Below are 23,695 nucleotides of genomic sequence, written 5' to 3' on the forward strand. Positions count from 1 at the left end.
TTCCCTACAACTCTGTATCTAGCAGCCCCGTTCCCAGTGGGCAAGGTCATTTATATTATCATGTTTATTTCCCAAGACTGTGTGATACATATATAAATATATTATTTTTAAAGTCTAGTGGTAGCAATATTTATGCACTGCTTTGCTCTGTTCTTTTCTTACTTGATGTATTAGATGCCATAGAGACATGTAGAGAGAATATAGAGCCTCCAGTTTTTAACTGTTTTATTAGCTCTTTGAGAGTTTCAAGTTCCCTACGTGTGTTTTAATCACAGGCACCCTTCAACTCTTTCCAGATCTACCCTCCTCTTCCTAAGCCATCCAGCTTTGTGTCAGAACAAGCCAACCCTTTCAGGACCAGTTTGTGCTGCCCAGAATACTCCTGGCTGCATGGTCTTCTCCTGGAGCGTGTTCTGCTGACTAGGCCATGTTCGCAGAGAGAACTGAGCCTTCCTTTCTTTGCACCTGACAGTTGCATCTAGGGGTGGGATTGCACACCCAATTCTCATGTCTGTGATGGCATTTTATCTGGCCGGGGCTTGCACAGGTTTCCTGTGTGCTGTCACAGCTGCCTTGAGTTCATCTCTGGGCTGCCCTGCTGCGTCCAGAAGTTGTTACCTTGGAGTCACTCACTTTCTCTGGCTTTTATCCTCTTCCTGCTTTTTCTTCTGTAGCAATCCCTGAGCCTTGTAAGGGGGGTGGGTACAGTGTACATAAGCCTCTTAGTGCTGAGTATTCAAGAGTCTCCTGTGCTCTGCACCTTGGCTAGTTATAGGTCTGTGTTTGTCACTATCTCAGAGGAGAGGTGACCTATGGATATAATGTAAGGTTATTAAAGTCAGTTTAATACTATGTCCATTTAGAAGCATAATAGGTGGTAGATTCTCTCTTAGAGCACATGACTTATGTAGCCATAAGTTCTTGCAAGGTAAGGGTTTCATCTTGTGGAGTGAGATTTAAATCCAATCAGAAGGTGGTTGGCTACTTCCATGGCTATGTCTTGCTAGGAGGGTAACTGTTGTGGCTTGGGGAGTTCACATCAGGGTATAGCTGATGATTACTGTTCACTTCTGGTACCTGCATAGCACCTTCCAGCACGGTGAGAGCTAGCTGGGAGGGATGAAGTTTCTGCATTCATACCATCTCGATCTCATCATGTTTTATGACTCAACGATGCCATGTCTTCAGTAGTGGCTTTCTCCAGAGAAGAAAAATGACAAGCCAGCAGACAAAAAGATTCCTAGTGTGGTCAGTCATTAAGAAAACGCAGATCGAGACCAAATAAAACACCAACTTCATCTCCAGTAGGATGCCTATAATTAAGTACAAAGAGCAACAGCAGTAACTACAACAAATGTTGAGGACATGGGCCATCAGAACTGTCACTTGGTAATCCTTCGGGGTTACATGTGGAGGTCCTATAGAGTTCAGAAATTCCTCTCATAAACATTTAGAAGAATTAAGATCAAATGCTGGTTGAGACAAGTACTAGTATACAAATATCCATAACAACATTGTCCTCAGAAGCTAGAAGGAGGCAGGAACTGTGTAAATGTCCATCATCCGAGTGTGGGATCTGGGGGCTGAACTCAGGTCAGGCTTATGTGCAAGTGCCTCTACCCATTGAGAGATCATGCTGGCCCAGTAAACTGACTCTAAAAGTCCCAGAAAAGGCTATGTAGTGTTGAAAACTGGTTAGCGAGTTGATAATGACCTCAACACTTAGTATAATATATGACCCCATTACTGGCAAGAAATGTGTAAGTTGAGTAGCAGACCTGACCTAGGAGTAGCTCCATGTGAATCTACGGGACAAAAGAGCAACGGCACGAAGTGGTGCTGGCACAGGTGGATGCCACACCCCAGAGAATCTAGTCAGGTTTTATATACCCCTCACAAAATTAACCCCAAATGGAATAGAGACCTCAGTGTAAAATGTTAAAAAAACTCCTAAGAACCAAAGCTATCTAGATGACCTAGAGTTGGATGATTATTTAGGTAGGATGCCAAAAGTTCAGTATAGGAAGTAATGAAGCTGGACTTTATTTAAATTAAATGTTTCTAGGGCCAAGTATAGTGCTACAGTCCTGTAGTCCTAGTGCTTACAAAACTGAGGCAGGAGGGGTGTGAGGGGCAGGACACGTGTGAGACTCTGCTTCAAAAAGAAAAAAAAAACCCTGAAGTTTCTGGACTATAGAAGATGCTATCAACAGAATGAAGAAACAGGCCATAAGCAGAGAGAAAATATTTGCAAAAGATATACCTGATTTTTAAAAAAAAAAACAAGTTAAACAAATATCCCAATAATGTAAAAAACTTAGCGGTAAATAACAAGCTGATAGAAAATTAGATCAAGACTGGTGAGATGGGTCAGCAGGTAAAGTTGTGGCGTCGCATACATGGACAGGCTGGGAAATACTTACTATTTATTATGCTACAGTGGGGGTGAACTTGGAAGACATTTTGCTAAGTGAAATGAGCTAGATAGAGGAAAATACATTTTATCATTCTGTTATATTAGAATATTCAAAAAAGGTATCTACATAGTGAATAAACAGATTTGTGGTTTCTGTGGAATTAGGGGACCATAAAAGTAGCAAATGATGGCTTAATAGACACAAGGTTTCCTTTTGGGTTAATTAAAATATTTTGGAACTTCATAGGGAGGGTGGATGCTCAGTATCCTACGTCACCAGGGAAAAGCAAATCAAAATCAAAAGAGTGAGATACTTGTACACCCATCAGAATGGCCAAAATCTAGAACATTGATACCACCAAATGCTGGTTAAGGTGCGGAGCAACAGCAACTCTGGCTCATTGCTGATGGGGACTCATGGTGGTTTAGGCACTTTGGCAGTGGTTGAGCAATACCCTGCCACACTTAATTTTCCTACACTCCAACTCTGCTGTTCCTCTTTATTTGCCCACTGGAATAAAAAAAAAATAACATTCATACAAAAACCAGGATACAGTTGTTCAGAGCAGCTTTGTTTATAATTGCCTCATGCTGGAAGCCACCCAGATGTTCATCAATGGATAAATGGATAAACTACAGTACATTCAGGCAGCAGAATAGTACATAGTAAAGAGAAATGAGCTGTGAAGCCATAAGAAGATGCGGAAGAAACATATGTATTAGCAAGTAAAAGAAGCCAGTCTAAAAAGGCTAGACCTGCCTGAACCTGTCAGACAGTCATAATAGGAAATGATGGGGTCAGTAAAAGGAGCTCCATGGTAACCAGGAGTAAAGAGACAGGAGCAGTGAACAGTGGGCTCAGAGTCTTATGGGGCAGTAAACTGTAGCTCTGCCATCTGACTTGGAACTTGACTGAGTGTTAATGGCGCACAGGCTCAGAGCAGCAAATGGGGCTTTTGGTGGGACTGCTGGTGTTTGGGGAGGCTTGTCCAAGGGGCAGGCAGCCTCTGGGAATTCCCTGCATCCCTCACTGCTTGCTACGGAACTACAGCCCCTCTGAAAAATAATAAAATCTTTTTGTACTAATTCAAGCATGCCAATTTTCACTAATTTTTTATCATTTACTACCTGTTGTAAAGAACTAAATCATGAAATTTGCAGGAAAATTGATAAAAGTGGAAACCATTGTATTTGGTGATATAAGCCAGCCCACAGGGGGCGTGGTAAAAGAATGTAAGTGACAAGAAAGCAGACTACAGGGAAATGGAAAAGAAGCAGCCAGTCCTGGGGGCAAGGAGCAGAGGGGAAGTCAGTGGGGAAGGACAGACGCGCACAGAGGATGACACTGTCGGAAAGTCCCATGGTGAAGCCCATTAGTTTGCACTTTAAAAACCAATATAAAATGTAGTGGCTAAAACCTACTTTGAGGATGAAGTTTAAATTAACCATTTTGCAGGCTGGAGTCTCTTCACAAAGGCCTGGCCTCAGCAGTTTGGAAAGCACTCCCGCGACGGGAAGTCTGCATCTCAACACTGCCTGCAGCTGTGTGTGCAGAGCATGGCTTTTGCACAACAGCTCCATGACTGCTTCACAGCTCTCATTCCTAGGCAGGTCTTTACACCACGTTAAAACCTCCATGAAACCCTGTGGTCCCCATGCTGGCCTCTGGACCTGACCAGTGTGACAGAAGATGGCTGACGTGTTCCTATTTTGGTCTTTTCTCTCATGCCCCTCCCTAGGCCTGTTCCTCCAGGCAGGCTTTCACACTTCACTTGTACCCTTCCTGAGCATCCTGCCACTGACAGTGACTCCCTCTGAAAGACGGATGTAGGAGCATCCCCACATGTGCTTTTACAGTTGCTGAATGTATAGGAACATAGCGTAATGCATTTACTCAGCAGCTGTAGGGGAGCATCCGTTTCGTAGGGTGAGACCACAGAAAGTGCCGCAGCACATGCCACCTCACAGATGTCTAGAGAGTGACTTCCCGGAGAAGGTAGCAGTCAGAGTGGAGGTTGCACCTCGAGATCTTACTAAACGTTGCCATGGCGTTGATTCCAGTTGTACCTTTTCACAGAAGCCAGTGAGAATGTCTCTTCCTCATGGTGACTCTAGTACAGTGCGTTGTCCTGAGCCTGCATCTTTTCAAGTCTGACCAGTGAACATTGCTAAGGCAGAGAAGTGTTACCCTATGTCAGTCAAGTTACGTGTCTCTTTATTTTGAGAGAAGCTGGGCATCTTCTTTTCTAAATTATTTTAAGACACACCTCTCCCCAGGAGCACTTTGGATCTCTCGGCCCAGGTCTTGGATGGTCACATGGGAGCCTGGTTTTGTTCATTGGTTTAACTTGGCTCCTTAATGTTCCCTTTCCCTTGTGTCTTTCAGTTATAGAAATTTTTGTTCCATATTTCTTCATTTTCTATGCTTTCTCTAGATCTCCTTCCTTTCTTTGTTGACTTTGTGGTTTGAGTTCTAGTCTTTCTTATTTTACTTACTTAAAATAATTCAGTCAGGTGGCTACGTGTCACTTGGCATTTGTCACAACTGTAGAACATCTAGAACAAACCTTAATGTATGTGCACACTTTGGGTCAGCGAGTCACTGAGCACTATCTGTTGTAACAAACCCCCCACTGAGCTGGGGGGGATGTTGACAGTGGAGGGGGCTGAGGGAATATGGAGCCTCATCATGAGGTGGTCTCACAGCACCCACGGACTTAAAACTGATCAAAAAGTTGATTTTAAAGCAAACAATTAGCAGTCGTTTTGTAAGTTTTTTGTCTTTTGCTGTAAGGATCCTTTTCCTATGCCTGTGTGTATGATGTCATCCTGAGCCACCTCTGGGTGGATAAGCAGCACTGTCTAAAAGCTCTGCTCTGCTCCTGGGACAGCTACCCCACGTGGTTGGGGCAAGGCTGCCAACACAACGCTGATTGAGAGCCCTGAGGAGGTAGGGCGGCCTGTGGGCTCAGCAGTTATACCAGGAGTCCTGGTCCCAGCAAATGAAGGGCTTGCTTGGGCACTGGCCTTCGGTGTGCCTATTCCAGCTCTCGCCAGGTTGTTTCAGGCCTCTCTGATCTCCTGTCTGGGAAATGGAGTCAGGTCTGGGATGCTCAGCATCATGTCTGGGCTAGAGGGACTTCATAGGAAGGTAAAACCTGACTCCGCGCGCCTTTAGATAGCCTGTTTTGGCCCCACCCTGATGGACCACATAATTTCAGTCTGCATATTTTCCATTCTGTTCTCATCGGCGCCTCCAACACTATTAGATACAGTTTTAATGATTCATAAAGATCTCTCTTAGAGATGTAGATGGCTGGCTTTTGAAGGGAAATGTAATGACAGAAAAGATAGTGCCAGGATATTTACGACAGTCATTTTGTTGTTTTGCTTTGTTTAGCTGCCCTCCACTCCACCCCTTTCTGTGTTTTGTTCTGTTTTCAGCACTGACTCCAACTGTAAAACTGAAGTCAGGGTGTAACGTCACTAGGTATTTAGGGAACCTCCACACTAATTCTCACCGTGAGTAGGAGGCTTTAGGAACAGATATCTTATGGGAATTTGGGACAGTTCTTTACTGCCCTAGTTAGTTTAGCTTTTTTTTTTTTTTTTTTTCTTCCTCAAGATGTGTGGTGCTTTGGTAGTTCTTTTCCATGTGAAGTGGTGGGTAGTTTCAAGTGTTCTGAAGTAGATGAAAGCTACTTTCATTCAAATATTGAATGTGAAAATAAATAATCATCTCATTTGCATGTGGTAAGGGACACTGGGTATTTTTCTGATAAAATTCAATGGTAATGATTTTCCCATTTCTTTGAAGTCTTTCGCAAAATATGATTACTTGAGGAACTACATTCTAGATGCACATAAAGATATCTTGTCTATTTAAAAAATAGGAGCAGATGTCTCAAGTATTAGATGCCATGTTTGAAAAGTTGGTCAAAGAAGGGGAGCACGTAATTGATCAAGGTGATGACGGTGACAACTTTTACGTCATTGATAGGTAAGTTTTACCTGGTTTTACTCCTGAAGTTTTAAAAACCTACCGTGTAAAATCTTAGCAGTTCCTATGATAACTGATAGGGCAGTCTGATAGCTGTGGTTTCTCTTTACTCTAACTGCTGTGTAATGGGCACTGTAAATGTCTTGTGAATATATACAATAAAGCTCTGCTGGGTCATGCAAGGAGCCATAGTTTATAGAAGTGAGTGTGTAAGCCTCAGTTATTAATGTGCCTTGATTTGCTAACTTCTATTTGGAAGGTAGAAAGTGATAGTATGGTCATGTACTAGGTGCCTATTACAGTAAGAATAGGAGTAAGACATGGCATCGGAGAAGCTAAGTGATGGTATAGCTCACTTGGCATTGCCACATTTTTAAAATGTTATTTTTTTTTAAAAGATTTATTTATTTGTTATTATATATACAATGCTCTGCCTGCATGTATGTCTGCACTCTAGAAGAGGGCATTAGATCACATTAGAGATGGTTGTGAGCCACCATGTGGTGGCTGGGAATTGAACTCAGGACCTCTGGAAGAACAGTCAGTGCTCTTAACCTCTGAGCCACCTCTCTAGCCCCTTAAAAATGTTATTAATTATAGAAGAACTCAGGTACTCCAGAAGGCATAAGGTAAGGAGCAAGCCCTTTCCCCTCCTGTTTCAGCATCTTTTAGTCAGTAGAGTGAGCAGTTTGTGTGTTCTTACAGATTGTGTAGTATTATACTTGTCTTTTAAAATGTTTCAGGGTTTTTGTTTTGTTTTGTTTTGCTTTGCTTTGCTTCTTTGAGACAAGTTTTCACTTTCTAGCTCTGGCTGGCCTGGTACTTGATATGTAGACTAGGCTGGCCTTGAACTCATAGAAAATGGTATGCACTTATTTGTATTGACAGTGTAGTTTCAGAAATCTTAAACTGTGTTTTACATCACCAGAGAACAATATGGTCTATGTGGTGAATAGGTGAGCCTCAAGCCACATGGGCTTGGTATCTTCACCTTGGTAGAGGGGCAGAGTTTCAGTGGCAGTTGGTGTCCCCAGCTGTCCTGTTTTATGTGGAACACAGCTTGTTTCTCCACATGACCTACTAACAGCTTTTTTTTTTCCTACTAACAGCTTTGATGCTCTGTGTAGAATTGTGATCAGCTGGAGGCTGATCTGAACTCTTCTGGGCTCTCTTAACCTTGACTCTGGTTTCTTCATGTATGAACTGTGCATACCCCCCCCCTCTCGTGTGTGTGTGTGTGTGTGTGTGTGTGTGTGTGTGTGTGTGTGTGTGTGTGTGTTTTGAGACAGAGTTTCTCTGGAACTCACTCTGCAGATCAGGCTGGCCTCAAATCACCATCACTACTCCACAGTGCCTGCCTTTCAGTCCAGAGATTTACTCATTTCTCCATTTTCTCATCCTGGTACCAAATGACCTACCTCTGCCACTCTAGCCAGGCTTAGGGATAAAGCCTAACCCTGATGTGTCTCCTTATGTAAAACACAGTCATAGTTTTGATGTTACAGCTTCCACCAGCAAAACAGCTTAGAGACCCACTCAGGTGTTTTCACTGTAGGTGCAGTCCAGCATCCATCTTTCGTTCAGTGGGTATTTTTGACTGCAGAGCCTGCTTTACGTTTGAGCACAGTGCATTTTCTTTCAGTAAGATACTAATTGTCCATTGGCATATGAAACACTCCAGCTCGTAGAAGTGGCCAGGCTTGATTGAGGTCACCCAGACCGTCAGCGCATCTGGCCCACAGCCAGATCTCCTGTCACCAGCTTCTGTTCATGCTCATTGCTCTGACGTGCACTGCCTGGAGCCCCCTGACATCAGGGAGGAAATCAGTATGAAAAGCAGCTCGCACGAGTAACAGGCGTTGGTCCCACTGATGGCCCTCAGCTGGGCTAGGAGCATGTTTTAACATTTTGTTTTCTCGTTTTATCCTATCCAGAATGGTAAGTGTAGAAAACAGTGTCAGTGACAAAATAAAAGGGGTATAAATGGCAGGGCTTAAATTAATAGTTTAAAAGTAATTATCCATGGGGCAAATTCTAGGATGGGTCCTCAGAATATCATTCTACCCATGAACTATATTAAAAGGTGACAATTTTCTCCCTTTATTCAGTAACATCTTTTGCTTCTGCCGGTTTCTTTACCATTCAATGTCATTTTCTAATCCTTAAATGCTGTCCCTGTTGGGTAGTGGCGGTGCACATCTTTAATCTCAGCACTTGGGAAGCAGAGGCAGGCAGATCTCTATGAGTTTGATCCTGGTCTACCGAGCTAGTTCCAGGACAGCCAAGGCTCCACAGAGAGACCCTGTCTTGAAAAACCAAGCCCCTCCTCCAAAAAAGCTGTCCCTTTTCTTGCCACTGCCACATCTTTTTCTTTAAGATTTAACCAACAGAATAAAGCTAAAGCACTTTTGTCTGCCTCCCAGGTGTACCAGGTGGCTTTGAAACAGTGTTCTCTATTGAGTCCAGTACGTGGGAAGATGGTCCTGTGCACAAGAGATAGCTCATATGAGTGTAGGGCCTGGCCGCCTGAGCACAGGAACATGCAAATGGAGTCAGGCTGTTTGCCTGCAAAAAGCACCTTGAGGGAACGCCAGCAGAGGAAAGCTACAGAGAGGCCATGGTCAGACAGAGGCTTGCTCTCAATTCCTACCCCTTTTTAACTTCCATTCAGGCTTGACCTAAAGTAAAGAGTGAAGGAGGGCGTGTTAAGGCTTTGCGGACCAGTGTAGTGTAAGAATTCAATTCTGCTTGATACCCAAGCCAGCCCTATATAATAAATAAAGACAATGTTTGTTTGTTTTCTAATAAGAAAGCAAACTTTTATCGGCAGCTAGCCTGCGTGCCAACTCCTGCCATAATTTATAAAGGACTCGTCAGCAAATTGTTAGAGATATATTCTTTCTAAAAAGTAGCCATTTTCTTCTGGTCTCAAAAGCAACTTACATTTCTTTTAGGAACATAAAGTTCTAAGTTACATGGTCACCGGCCTGGCATGCTTCACAGTTCTTACTGTCTTGAGTACAGCTAGTGTGGACATACGGCCCATAGATGGCGCTGTTCCCTGATTGCGGCTTCTTGTTGTTTAGTCCTATTTTCCCGGTGCATTGTCCCTACTGTGTTCTTGCTGATGGTCTTCTGCATAGGGCTGGGACAGATCAGTGCTGTCATCAGAGGACACAGACAGGCAGGAATACGATTGGCTCTTCTCTGAAGTAACACTTCACTGTGATGAAATGTTTCCTGAATTACCTTGTCTCTAACTTATGTATGAATTTATCTATGTCCAACAGGGGGACGTTTGATATTTATGTAAAATGTGATGGTGTCGGACGGTGTGTTGGTAACTATGACAACCGCGGGAGTTTTGGAGAACTGGCCTTAATGTACAATACACCCAGAGCAGCTACAATCACTGCTACCTCTCCCGGTGCTCTGTGGGGTTTGGTGAGTAAAATGTTTGCTCCATCTCAATGTTAATATTTTTGAAAATTATTGCGACAGTGGATAGGCAGGTATCCTATTACTGTATTTTAATTTTAATCAGTAGTTTTATTTGGGATCATGAGTTGTTGAGATTTGCTAAGCATTTGCTAGATGCTGCATTGTTGGGCACAAACACTGAGAAATCAAAGATTTATGTCCCGTCTCTCCGCAAGTCAGGAGCTTGAATGTGCTGGCCCTCGGGGGCAACATTAGATCCCAAATGCTCCTCTCTTATCCATGCTTAGAAACCACAAGCCACACAGCTGGAGCGAAGGCTCAGTCAGTAAGGCGCCTGCTGCACAAGAGTGAGAGAGAATCTGAGCCTGTATGCCCAGCACCAGTGTAAAACGCTGAGCGCTGAGCGGAGTGGCTTGTGCCAGCAGCATTAGCTTGGGGGAGGGGCATGGAGACAAGCAGATCCCTGAAGCTCATTGGCTAGCCAGGCTGCCCAAGTCAAACAACTTCAGGAGCAGTGAGAGACCTTGCCTCAGAGGTGGAGAGCAACCCAGGAAAGACATCTGACATCAGTGTCATATATACATGTGCGTGTGTGTGTGTATACATATATATACATGTACATATGCGCACAAGCGTCCGATCACATGATCGCACACATAGCCTTACTAACAAGTATGAATGCGACACACACATACACACACTCATGCACAGGCACACACACACACACATACACGAGAGAGAGAGAGAGAGAGAGAGAGAGAGAGAGAGAGAGAGAGAGAGAGAGAGAGAGAGAGGAAGGGGGGAGGGAGAGAGAGAGATTGCCTTCAGTTTTTTTCTCAACTAGATCTCTGAGATATACAGTATAATCTGATAAATCAGTGGTTTAGAGTGATCAACTGAAAGTCACAGCTGGGAACTTGTCAGAAGCACACACCCCAGGCCCTGATGCTGACTCTTGCATCAAGATCGCAGGATAAGGGGCACAGAGCGCGGGAGAAGGGGCGCAGAGCGCGGGAGAAGGGGCGCAGCAACCTGTGCTGGTGGAAGCCTTCCATGTGGTTCTGATGTATGCTGCAGTTTGAAAAAGCACTAAAAAAAAACAGAACAAAGCAAAATGAAACCCAAAGCGGTTCTCTTGGCGGTGTCAGCTGACTGGAAATGTGGAGTAAAGCGCCTGTGCTTCTCATTTGGGATATCACTGTACACAACTCTGATCATTCTCTGTGGGCGGGACATGGATGTTAGTATGGACTGAGCATTCCTCATCTGGAAACTCAAAGTCTGAAGTGCCCCCAACTGTAAAATTCTACCCCTTACCTAATAGGACAGGTCAGGCACAATGCAAGCACATTACAAATAGTTACACATCACCCTTGCACCGTGTATGTGAGAACTATGTATGTATGTATGTATACGAACTATGAAGCTACTTTTGTTAGGAGCTTTCAAAATCTGGGCAGTCGGGCAAGTGGGGAGGGGACATGAGTGGGCGGATGGGGCATGGTGCCTACGTTCTGAAACACTCACGTGTTGAGGACAAGAGCTTCTCAATCTATTTATTTAAATAAATGTCTTAATGCTAGACATTTTGTGGGGGTTCTTTGACATGGTAGCAGAGGACAGAGCTTAAGCACTAACAACTGAATCTGGAAGGCAGGGTTTAAGGTGGGGTTCTCAGACTCTGTCTGGCCAGCGTGCGGGCTCCCCGGGGACCCACTCACCATCCTGTCAACTGCGCAGATCACACAGTGACCTAAAGTGCCTGAGCTTGCTACGAAACAGCTCCTCGGAGGTAGCCACAATGCCTGTTGTCACACTTCACCTCAGGCAGCACTGACTGACAGGACTGTGTGGAACACAAAAGCAGAACATCCTGTGCTCTTGACGTGCAGTTGTTAGGTTTTTCCCTCAGGTCTTTGTAGAAGAAGAGGTTTTAACTGTCCTGTGCAAGAGGGTCACAGAGTTACCGAGTGCGCACATCATTTATCTCGGCCTTTGACACAGAGGCTGGTTCAGGTCATAAAAACTAAAAGAAACAGGATACTTAAAATTCCTTTTCACTGGAGCCAAGCGGTTATTGTATACCTACTAAAGGAGTCACTTTTTACAAGTTATAGGGTTTAAAAAAAAAAAAGGAGATTCTTTCATGCGCTGAGAACCGCATCACTTAAGTATGTTAAGGAAGCTCACAGATCTGTTTATCCGAAGCCGACAGAGAACAGCCACATCAGAGCAGACGTCTGTGTGCAGGAAGTACGTGCCAGTCCTCACAGTGGTAGGGCTAACCTTGTGCCCACCAGTCAGAGTCAGGGCGTCGAACAGTAAGGAGGTCTCCTCACGCATCCTTGGTTCACGATCACACATTTTCAGATTGGCAACTGAGCGTGGATAGTTCCAGCTACTGGTGACTAATGTACAAAAGGTTCAGCGTTTTCGTGTGCACAGTTCTTAAGCTTCTGAGAAAGATTTTCAGAGAATTTTTTTTGGTAGTCTGTACATGTAAATGACATTTGTGACAGGGATCTGCTGCACGTGTAAGTGCAATATCTTTAAGATTTTAATTAACATACTTTCATTGTATTTGAAACTTCCTTTTCAAGAGCAATTTGCATAACCAGTCCCTTAGAGGGAAAGTTGAGGAGGAAAGGAAACTTTAAGATCCACAGCCTGGGGGGCTGGAGAGATGGCTCAGTGGTTAAGAGCACTGACTGCTCTTCCAGAGGTCCTGAGTTCAATTCCCAGCAAAACCACATGGTGGCTCACAGTCATCTTTAATGTGATCTAATGTGCGCATAAATCTAAAATTAATGAAAAAGATCCACAGCTTGCAGCCCTGGAAGTACAGGTGTGCAGCGGGAGAGTTTGCAAAGAGGAGTCCTCATCTGAGGGCCCCACTCTGTAAGAAGCACTCTGCAGCTGTTAGCCCTGAGAAGTTAGCAGAAGACATGGCTACCGCAGTGACTCAGAAAGTCAACTGCTGGAGCAACTGAGAAGCAAGCATTTAAAATGGGGCTTCCTGGGATTTGTTGGGTCACAACAGGTTGTCAAATGGTGGGCCATTAATAGACAGTTCTTCCTGAGAGATGGAGTTCATGATTTATTTCAAAGTGGCTGAAGTGTTTCAGGCCTTCTCTGTTATAACCAAAACCAAAACCAAAGGTCTATCTTTAAAATGTACCTGCTTTCCAAGTCTGACTATATATGACAAGCACGTGGGACGCTTTTATAGATGTACATTACTTAGCCAGACATGTGGTGATTTGGAGTCACTAATGTCTTTAGTTTTAAAAATTATCTGAGCAAATGATGATATAGAGCCAGGCGTCAAAAGAGCTCAATATTTTTGTGAATTAGTTCATAAAATTAAGAAATATATTTATTACACTTCCTTTTTATTTTGTAAGTATTGGGGGACACATATGTGGAGGTCATCTGTGTCCTGCTGGCTGAATGCAGGCCATTAGGCTTGGCAGCTGGTGCCAAAGTACAGCTGGCATCTAAATGGTAATAAACTAACTCTGGAAACAAGATGTTTAATTTCCCAGTGCCTCATTCTGTTTGGCTGTTAGCACAGAACACCATAGGAGGCACGTCTCACTGTTTGAGAGACTAAGAACTCTTCAGTCAGCCACAAGGCCCTAGATGGCCATCTTCTTGCTCTGTCCTCATTTGCTGGGAGGGGCAAGGCGCCTTCCAAGGGTCTTTAATGAATTATTTAATTCTGTTTTGACAACTCCATACTCATGTCCCAAGCACCTCTTAAGGCACATCTTCCAATACCACATGCTGAGGGTTAGGGCTGCAGCATACGAGCTTGGGGAGGGAACACATTTAGTCCACTATGGCTAGAGTTATATCCGTAATACAGTGGCATAACAAGGAATTAACTAGATAATATCCAGTTTTACTTTTGCTAAAGTGGTGTAATTATTCATTGGTGAATGCCAAACTGTGATAATGGGATTATTTACTTAAGAATGAAAGCATTTTATGAGAATTTTTGAAACATAAAAATTTGTGAGCTTTTTGAGATGGTTTGTGTAAACATTTCTGTCATTCCTAAATTAAGTTCTGCATTTTTGAGAGCATATAAACATGAAAAAAGTTAGACTATAAATGTGGTGAAGTCTGGAATAAGACCCCAGTCAAGAATATAGTTTCTTCGTACCTTCACATTTTCAAAAAGAAAATTCTAATATTATGTGGGTATGAAAAATAACTTAATATATATATGTTTTTAAGAATGCTTACATTATCAGTTCTCTTTGAATGAATTCTTTTCAACTAGTATTTCTTGTAGTGTTTATTTCAGTGTATCACAGCCAGTACATTTATTTCTGTTTCTTTGTGTCTTACCTAAGTAAATATTTAAGAAAACAATACGACAAAGAATGCACTCCAAGATTGTCTGTCCTCTTTATCTTTTATAAAGATCCAGGTCTGGTCTTGTCTACTTAGTTGAATTTGCAGCCCTGCCATCTACAGTGAGGGAATGGTATTGGTATACATACATACATATATATATATTTTAGTGTAACAGTGCCTCCCTGTGGGCGTAGAGATCAATGTGCTGGTCAGATGTGTGCATCTCAATCAGTGGTTCTCCACCTTCCTAGCGCTGTGACCCTTTAATAGAGTTCCTCACGTTGTGGTGACCCCCATCCTAACATAATGTTTTGCTTCTTCATAACTGTACTTTTGCTGATGATTTAAATTGTAATGTAAACATCTGATATGCAGGATACCCGATGTACAGCTCTCCCAAAGGGGCCATGCCCTACAGGTTGAGAATCACAGGTCTAAATGAATGCTTCCTTTTCCAAGAAAGAAAAATTTTGTGGTTCTGTAGCAAATTTTGTGACTAAAGAAATAAAAATATGTAGTTAGTTAAGAGTATAATTATGCTTTTATTTAAAGTCTCCAATTATTGTATATTCCTTGTAGGGAAGCAAACTATTTGTTCAGACTTTAACTGCATTTGTATTTGCTACTCTCTCTTTAGGACAGGGTAACCTTCAGGAGAATAATTGTAAAAAACAATGCCAAAAAGAGAAAGATGTACGAGAGCTTTATTGAGTCCCTGCCATTCCTCAAGTCCCTGGAGGTGAGCTGGGCTTTCATTCCGCTGTGGTGGCTGCCTTCTTACCAAGAACTCATCCCTGTGACAGTCTGGTGAGGTGACCCAGCTAATAAAAAGGACAACTGTTCGGGAACCTGAGTTCAATCCCCAGAACCCATATAAAGGTGGAAAGGTGTCTCCTGATCTCCACACAGAGTGTGCACTGTAGTACCCCAAAGCGATGATGATGATGATGATGATGATAATAATAATAATACTTTTAAAAGTCTATTCCTATTTTACTGTGAAGAGAACAGATAGTGACATTAGGTTTTATTGCTAGTTGTTGTTGTTGTTTTGGTTTTTTTACTACCTGCAAGTACATTTTATTCTTTTTTTTTTTTTTTTTTTTAGTAAGGCTCTTACCTAGACTCTGTAGCAAGTTTATAGGCACCATTTATCTGACAGTAGGCTTAAGAAAGTTATCATCCACTCAGCTTTCTCCTCACCAGCATTCCGTGTGTTGCCAGTCTTCTCTACCCTGTCTTCAGAAGATCTTCAGCATCCAATCATTTTCTGCCAGCTTCCCCAGTATCACCTTCTGCCTGTACCGGCATTACCTCTTGTGTGGCTTCTATCAGCCACCTAAGAATCCTTTTAAATCCCACATCCCTGCGGTCTTGTTAACAACCCTTCCAGGACAGGATAACTTTGCAGAAGGCCACTGAGGGCCTGTCTGGTGTCCTGTGCCCCAGTCTTTCCCTCTCTGACAGCATTTCTAGCTGTTCCACTTTCATCCTGCCACAGACACTAGCTTCCTGACGGTGCACAAACATGCCAGTCCTCACTTCAGACCTGTGTGCTTGCTGTCTGCCTAGAGCAGCCTCCTACACAACTCCATGGCTCCTCCACAAATCTCCTTCTTTTCTTAGCCCAAATGTCTTCTCAGTGAGACCAGCTGTTATCTTTGAATGCAACACTTATGAAAGAATTGTTACCTTACAAATTCAGCTTTGCCGTAATTCATTGTTAAGTGCTTTTCTAGACATTTTATAGAGCCTTATATTTGAATTCTTTTGAAAGTGATTATAGAGAAATAGATATAAGTACCTATGGTGCCATAAAATGTCAGCATGGAAGTGTCTCCGTGGGTTGTCGGTTTATGCATGGGAGAATCTTGGCCACTGTGGAATGCACAGGCAGCCGCTTTTCTTTAGCAGCTCTTGTCTTCAAATAGAACGCATCAGGGAGATAGTCCAGTCAGACCAAGGCGTGTGACGTGACAGAAAGCAACCCAGGAAGGGACTCTGGCAAACTGGAGAACATGTGTTCCCTCTAAGGGAGGAGCTGCCATTGCACCGTGGTTCTGTTGCTGCCATATGGAAATGTGGGCTGGGAGTGGCTGAGGCTTCTGGTATTTTACCAAAAAAACAAAAAAAACAAAACAAAAAAAACAAAAACAAAAACAAAACCCTAGAAATACAAATTTTTCTATTTCAGGATACTTGCAGTTAATGTAACCACCACACAAAGCAAACACTGTTTAGTACAGGCTACCCCTTTAAACATGTAAAATAGGTAAGATTACCTAATTGGTCTGTGTATTACTCAGGGTTCTCTAGAGAAGGCATTTATAATATATGCATATGCGCACACCATTTATTAGAGTGGCTTATAGGCTGTGCTCCCACTAGTCCAACAATGGCTGCCTGCCAATGGGAAGTCCAAGAATCCAGAAGTTGTTCAGTCCACAAGCTGGATGTCTCTCTGGTCTTCAGTGTCTGACAGAATCCCACAGAAGTAGGCTCTAATGCCAGGGCAGGAATGGACTTGCCAATGAGCAGGCAGAGAGGAAGTGCTGCCTCCTTCCCTGTCCTTTATAGAGGCTGCAGCAGAAGGTGTGGCCCAGATTAAAGGTGGCTCTTCCCACCTCAAAAGATCTAGATTAAAGATGTTTCTTTCCATTTCAAAAGATCTGGATTAAAAGTGGGTCTTCCCACTTCAATTGATTTAATTAAGAAAAAAAAATCCTTCGCAGGTGTATCCCACCACTTGGGTTTTAGTTAATTCCAGAAGTACTGTATTTTTCAGACTATAAGATGCACCTGACCATAAGACGCACCCAGTTTTTAGCGCAGTAAAACAAGAAAACTAGTAAAAACAGCAATCGGACCATAAGGCGTACCCTAATTCCCCTTCACTTTTGGGGGGTGGGAAGTGCGTCTTATGGTCTAAAAAATAAGGTAGTCCAGCTAAGCTAACAACCAATAGTCACCACAGTCTCTTTCTAACATAATCTTTATTTTTCCTTGTAGGTTTCTGAACGCCTGAAGGTGGTAGATGTGATTGGCACCAAAGTTTACAATGATGGAGAACAGATCATTGCTCAGGTAAGACCTTGAAACACCATTCAGTGTAGGGTTACATTCCAGAAGGCCTTAGACATCCTGGTAAACTTTGTTTTCATAATTAATATGCAGTGTTGGGTTAAATGAATGTTACTTCTACCAAGCTATTTATTAAAAATGCTTTTACATCCAGCAAATAATTTAGATGTTTTTGTTTATATAATTTATTCCTAATGAATATGCATTAAGCCATTGCCTGACTCTCTGAGTTGTTTTACAATTTGTAACATGAAATCCACATGTACAGTAGGAGTAAGATGCCATTTATAAGAGGGAAAAGGTGTTGGCTCGCCCATGAAGTTACTAAGAGCCCAGGTCCATTGGCAGATGATAAAGAGTTTTGAATGATCAGTTCCTGAGACCTTCTTGGGCTGGTTCCAGATAGCATTCACCAAGATGAGCTCTCATCACACCACATCTAAGCATTGAGCATGGTAATAAAAATATCCTCTATCCCTCACGCTTTTCTAAGGTCCCAGTGAGATCCAGTGGTATTACAGTACCTCACTCAGTTGGCCGGAGAGCGCCTAGAAAGTAGGCTTCATGGAGTTGAACACTTACATAGTCTGTGAAGTTTTTTTTTTTTTTAATTCACAATACTCTGTGGTACTATTCTATTTGAATTGTTATCTTCTTTTACATGTGAAATAAGATTCAAGGACTGATTGAAGAACACGATTTAAAAGGCAAATATATATCTTTTTCTCCCTTATTCCCAACCCCTCATGCACACACAGACGTGTGGGCTAGAGTTGTCAGATTAGGAAAAAGTGTAATCAAATTAGAGACTGTCAGATGGGAAATAGCAAGGTCTGACTGCTTTTCAGCTGCTTCGGCTGATTTTGGGGTTTTATTGTTGACTGAACTGCGGATCTCCTCGCACACGCTCAGCATGTGCTCTCCCGCTGAGCTACAGCCCTGGACTCTCAAACGCTTCTCCTTTGTCACCTGGTATTTTGAAATATAGATTATAAAAAGTTGCAGTGATCGTAATGGGTGTTTGCATAGACTGTCCACCCACTTTCTCTGAGCCCATCTTGCATCACTGTTGTTCTAAATCAAAACCAGGAAATGGACATTAGAACAGCACACGGCCTGGCCTCAGATCTCACTGGGGTCCTATGAACATTTGTGGCACATTTGTCCAGCAGCAGGTAGACCTGTCAGAAGTCACAGACACTCAGATTTTAGTGTGAAGCTCTTATAAAAAGGCGATATGAAAATGAAAGAAGGACTCTAGGGTACAGTTGAAGGGTACATTGTATTGTTTGTGTGCGCAGGCTTCTGGCTTTATTCCCCAGCAATAAATAATAGCTATATTTGTATGTTTTTTAAAGACACCCTTATATACCCTGGATTTATCCCCTAGTAATAAATACCTGGGTTTTATTAAAGATGCCCTTGTATACTGTTTAAGCATATATATATATCCTATATTTAAGACATGTAGGTCCAACATTTATTTTTGTGATGCAATCTAGTTTGTTTGAGATCTTAAAGGTAAAGTGAAAGTCAGACCCTTTGTAGTTCGGTTCTGATACCATCTCATCCTAAGTTTTTAAATTGTACCAAAGAGGTTTGCAATTACCCATGTTTCTCTGGATTCCTCTCAAGGGTCCTAAACAGTGAACAAAAATCGAACAAAGAATGTTCGAGGGGGCATCAGTTGAAACCAGAGTTCATGCAAAAAACAGGAATACTGGGTATGTAGTTAGAGATGGCGTCAGATGTTTCAGACTGAAGTACACTGTCGTGGACCAGCATGCCATCTTGGTGTTTAAAGGCTGTAACAGTCCCAAAGCCAACACCTGTTGCTTCTGAGTGCTCCCAGGTACTTTCCGCTCAGGCCAGGTCACTGTGCTAATGCTGGTTACTTTGGGTGGAGGCAGGGAGCGAGCACGTTACTACTTTCCCAGGAGCACTGAGCATGCTGACACAGCTTGCTGCTGGAAGGGGCTGCTGAGATAACAGCGGGGCTGTCTTTTTATTTCAGATGTCTTTACAGATAAAAATGTTACTGTAGGGTTATCAGTCATAAGTTCTGAGTGTAGAAGATGAAGGAGAGTCTTCTCTATGACCTCACTTTACAGGCTGGAATCTTTAGCCCAGCTCCAAGGGTATGTTTTTCAGGGTTGTGGTGGGGTTTGCATTTTCACCTTCCACTCTTGTTTTCTTTTAATAGGGAGACTTGGCGGATTCTTTTTTTATTGTAGAATCTGGAGAAGTGAAAATCACAATGAAAAGAAAGGTAAACATTCATCACCCCTAAAATTCCTCATATTAGCAAGGAAAATAATGAATTAAAAAAAGATATTAGACTTCAATATAACTGAGTTGTTGCTTTCTTAGGGTAAATCAGAAGTGGAAGAGAACGGCGCCGTGGAAATTGCTCGGTGTTTTCGAGGACAGTACTTTGGAGAGCTTGCCCTGGTCACTAACAAACCAAGAGCAGCATCTGCACATGCCATTGGGACTGTCAAATGTTTAGGTAGGGGTCACAGAGGTGGGCCTGGTTACACCTGCATTCCAGGCCCTCATAGCAAATGGGCCATTTTATTGGGTTCACAAGTGCTGAGGTCCTCACAGAATAAGACCAAGGTATGGACTTTGTTGAAATAAGAACTCTCAGCTCACAAGTTTTATAGATAATCTGTTAAGAAAATGCCATGTGTTGTGTCTCTCAAAAGAGAGGTCTAAAATGGCACTCTGATGCTGTTCATTTATTAAGCTTTGCTAGGAAGTTGCGGTGCCAGTGAGAAGTGAACCACTCCTCGCCAGGGACCGCTCAGGTCTGCCGGAGCATAAGCAGCTGCGTTTATCCAGCTTCTTGTTGCTTTGTTCTACCAGGGGAGCCTGGAAGAAATGTCACTTTCAGTTGGCACCTATAGGGACTTGGTGTCTGAGAAATCACTCACTTTGGTAATGAAAAACACAGTTCATAAAATAGCGACATAAATGACTTTAAAAGAGAAAATTGGCTTGACAAAAATTATCCTCACAATTCAAGAAGATAAAAGTTAGTTTGAGTGCTTTTGAGATTTGCAAGGATCTTCTGAATTAATTCCTCACAGAAGTCACTTTGTAAAAGGTTTTAAATAAGTGTAAGAGAAGACATAACTGACAGAAATCCTGAGCTATTGACTGCTAAGAGTGATGTGAGAGGCTCGTTACGTTATTCTGTAATAATTATACTAAAGTGGGAGAAATACAAGAAGGATAGAAAAATACAAGGAAAACTGAGAAACACCCATGTCATCACCATCTGCCTGCGCTTTCCACCGGTGCAATTTCTTTTTGTTTGATTTGCAGGAATTTTCTGTTTTTAAACAATTTTTCTCTAGAGGAGTTTCATTTATACATAAAACTTTTACATTCTGTAAGGTAAACATATACACAATAAACTGTCTAATCACTCACTGGTAAATGTTTTATCAGCTTTGGGTCCAACTTGTAAGTGTATATGTGAATGTATAGATAGCTTAGTTTTTCCTTAGAAATAGTTTCCTGACCAGGTCTTTTAAAATGATTTTTTAAATGAGTATATATTACTTGTATAAAGGTGTAACGCTTTCATGAATAGCATTGCTTTGCATATTCTCCATCATTACCCCCTCCTTCTCTTTGTTGGTCCCATTCCACTTTTTTTTGGGGGGGGGGACAGGATACAGTGAACTTTACTGATGGTATTTTAGAGAGTAGGGCTCCCTGGCCCTCCTGTTATTCTGGGGGTCTGGGATGGAATCGGAAGGAGATGCTCAGTGTCAGAGGCTGAGTAGGGACAAGAACTCCTCAGCAGCTGAGGGCCTCCCTCTTGCTCTTGTGTCCTTGCTAGGGTGGGTGGTCCAGGGCTTCTTACTCCTTGGAGGCCATGTAGGCCAGGAGGTCGTCCACCCTGTTGCTGTAGCCGTATTCATTGTCATACCAGGAAATGAGCTTTACGAAGTTGTCGTTGAGAGCAATGCCTCCCAGCTTCAAAAGTAGAAGAGTAGGAGTCACTGTTAAAGTCCCAGCAGACAACCTGGTCCTCAGGGTGGCCCATGATGCCCTGTAGTGGGCCCTCGGATTCCTGCTTCACCACCTTCTTGATGTCATCATACTTGGTATGTTTCTCCAGTCGGCATGTCAGATCCACAGCGGACATGTTGGGGGTAGGAAAGCCATGCCGGGGAGCTTCCCATTCAGCTCTGGGATGACCTTGCCCACAGCCTTGGCAGCACCAGTGGGTGCAGGGATGATGTTCTGGGCAGCCCACAGCCATCACGCCACAGCTTTCCAGCGGGGCCATCCACAGTCTTCTGGATAGCAGTGATGGCACGGACTGTGGTCATGAGTCCTTCAACGATGTCAGAGTTGTCATGGGTGACCTTGGCCAGGGGGAGCTAAGCAGTTGGTGGTGCAGGAAGCATTGCTGACAATCTTGAGTTGTCATCCTTCTCTTGGTTGACACCTATCACAAACATGGGGGCATTGGCAGAAGGGGCGGAGATGATGACCCTTTTGGCCCCACCCTTCAAGTGGGCCCCAGCCTTCTCTATGGTGGTGAAGACACCAGTGGACTCCACAACTTACTTGACACCAGCATCAGCCCATTTGATGTTAGCGGGATCTCACTCCTGGAAGATGGTGACGGGCTTCCCGTTGATGACAAGCTTCCTGTTCTTAGCCTTGACCGTGCCGCAGAACTTGCCATGGGTAGAGTCATACTGGAACATGTAGACCATGTAGTGGAGGTCAAGGAAGGGGTCATTGATGGCAACATTCTCCACCTTGCCAGATGAGCAGGCAGCCCTGATAACCAGGCACCCAATACAGCCTAAATCGTACACTTCGAATTTCGCCATTGTGTCCAAGGGACTGGACTGTCACTACATGAAAAGATATGGCCGTCTCTGGGACAGGGAGCAGCAGAGAGCCCCATTCCACTTTTCAAATGGGTTCCCTTCCACTTTCATGGAAGTTTTTTTTTTTTTAATTTTTCGTTTTCTTTCGATCTGAAGGAAAATATACAGTGTCTCTCACTTAAGGTGCTTCCAAGCTTTGTTCATTTTTCTGCAAATGATACAATTGTTTTTCTTTACAGTTAAGTAATGCTCCATTGTGCATATACATTTTCTTTTCCCATTTGTTGATGGGAACTTAGGCTGCTTGCATATCTTGGCTGTTGTGACTGGCTGCAGTATACACGGCAGGTGGATATCTCTATAGTATGCTGACTCCGTTGGACATTTGTCTAGGAATGGCAGAGCCGGGATGAAATTGTAGGTCTGGTTTTGGTTTAATGAGGAACTTCTACACCTATTTCCTAGTGGCTACACTAATTTATATTCTCATGGTAGAGCAGGGCTCCGTTCTCCAAGGGTCCTGGCCAGCTCTTGTTTCTTGATGAGAGGTGCTTTGACTAGGGTAGATGGACGTCTCAGTGTAGTGGTGATTTGGTTTCTCAGATGGCTTTTTTTTTTTTTTTGTTAATCTCCTGGTACTTGTTTAGAGAAGTAGTTCATTTGCCTAGTTAGTGATTCAGTACACATGTCTAGGCTGCTCTTATTTATACTAATGTGCCTGCTGTACCATGCAGGAATGCCCATAAAGCCTTATAAACCCTGCCTTTTTACCTTTGCAAATTTGAGAGATACATTTTGATATGTAAAGCAGTATACTGTTTTCCACTGTATATTATAAACCTAGTTTTAAAATGCATGAGACAGCCAGGCCTAGTGTCATCTGTTGGTATTTCCAGCACCTGAAGCTCAGATCATAACTTCAAGCCCAGTTGGTTCAAGGTCAATGTGAACTACACAGCCAGGTTGCCTCAAAACCCAAAACACAAAGTAAAAAAAAAAAATACATGAAGCAGATAGGCAAAGTGATGCATATATCAATCAGTAGAAGCCAACGAGCACATTAATCTGAATTGCATAAACTGGTAGAAGTGTGTAAAATCTTCACAGTGTGATAGTGCAAACTCTGAAAACTGGGTAAGAAACACTTTGGTACCAGCTTTGGGTATTTATATTGGGGTGTTGATATAAGTAGGGTGAGGCATAAATGGTTGATTTTTGAAAGCTCTGAGGCCTTGCCATGTTAAGACCCTCATTTCCTCAGCGTGGGTCAGGGGCCTCCCACCAACAGCATCACAAGGCCGTCATCTGTCGAAGCATTTCAGACTGTAGCCGAAGAGAGTCCTAGTTCCCTTTTTGAAGTGGGACACTTTAATCTTATTTTTTTTCACATTTTTAACTGTCTACCTAAAAACTCATCTTGCATTGTTAATACATCAAGACTGCAATATTATATCATATAGAAAGGAGTGCCCTAGCAGTTCCTGAGTTTTGCAAAGAATGTATTTTAATTTAATGTTTTCCTTTTCTTAG

At 42.9% G+C, this 23,695-nt stretch overlaps 1 protein-coding gene and 1 pseudogene across 3 annotated transcripts in view; one reads left to right on the forward strand and one right to left on the reverse strand.

The window, feature by feature from the left end:
* PRKAR2B (protein kinase cAMP-dependent type II regulatory subunit beta) overlaps positions 1 to 23,695 on the forward strand; it is a 97,511-nt gene that overhangs the window by 71,785 nt on the left and 2,031 nt on the right. For both annotated transcript variants that reach the window (XM_084791850.1, XM_084791851.1), the window contains exons 5-10: positions 6,310 to 6,416; positions 9,707 to 9,860; positions 14,860 to 14,961; positions 17,232 to 17,306; positions 19,507 to 19,572; positions 19,674 to 19,812. In XM_084791850.1, the coding sequence (XP_084647976.1) occupies positions 6,310 to 6,416; positions 9,707 to 9,860; positions 14,860 to 14,961; positions 17,232 to 17,306; positions 19,507 to 19,572; positions 19,674 to 19,812 (643 nt within the window). The remainder of the gene's footprint in view (positions 1 to 6,309; positions 6,417 to 9,706; positions 9,861 to 14,859; positions 14,962 to 17,231; positions 17,307 to 19,506; positions 19,573 to 19,673; positions 19,813 to 23,695) is intronic.
* Positions 19,822 to 23,689, reverse strand: LOC311603063 (glyceraldehyde-3-phosphate dehydrogenase-like; annotated as a pseudogene). The gene has a single exon. The product of its transcript is annotated as a glyceraldehyde-3-phosphate dehydrogenase-like (transcript).

Source organism: Acomys minous (genome assembly GCF_964271855.1).
Source record: "Acomys minous genome assembly, chromosome: 8".
Lineage (NCBI taxonomy): Eukaryota > Metazoa > Chordata > Mammalia > Rodentia > Muridae > Acomys > Acomys minous.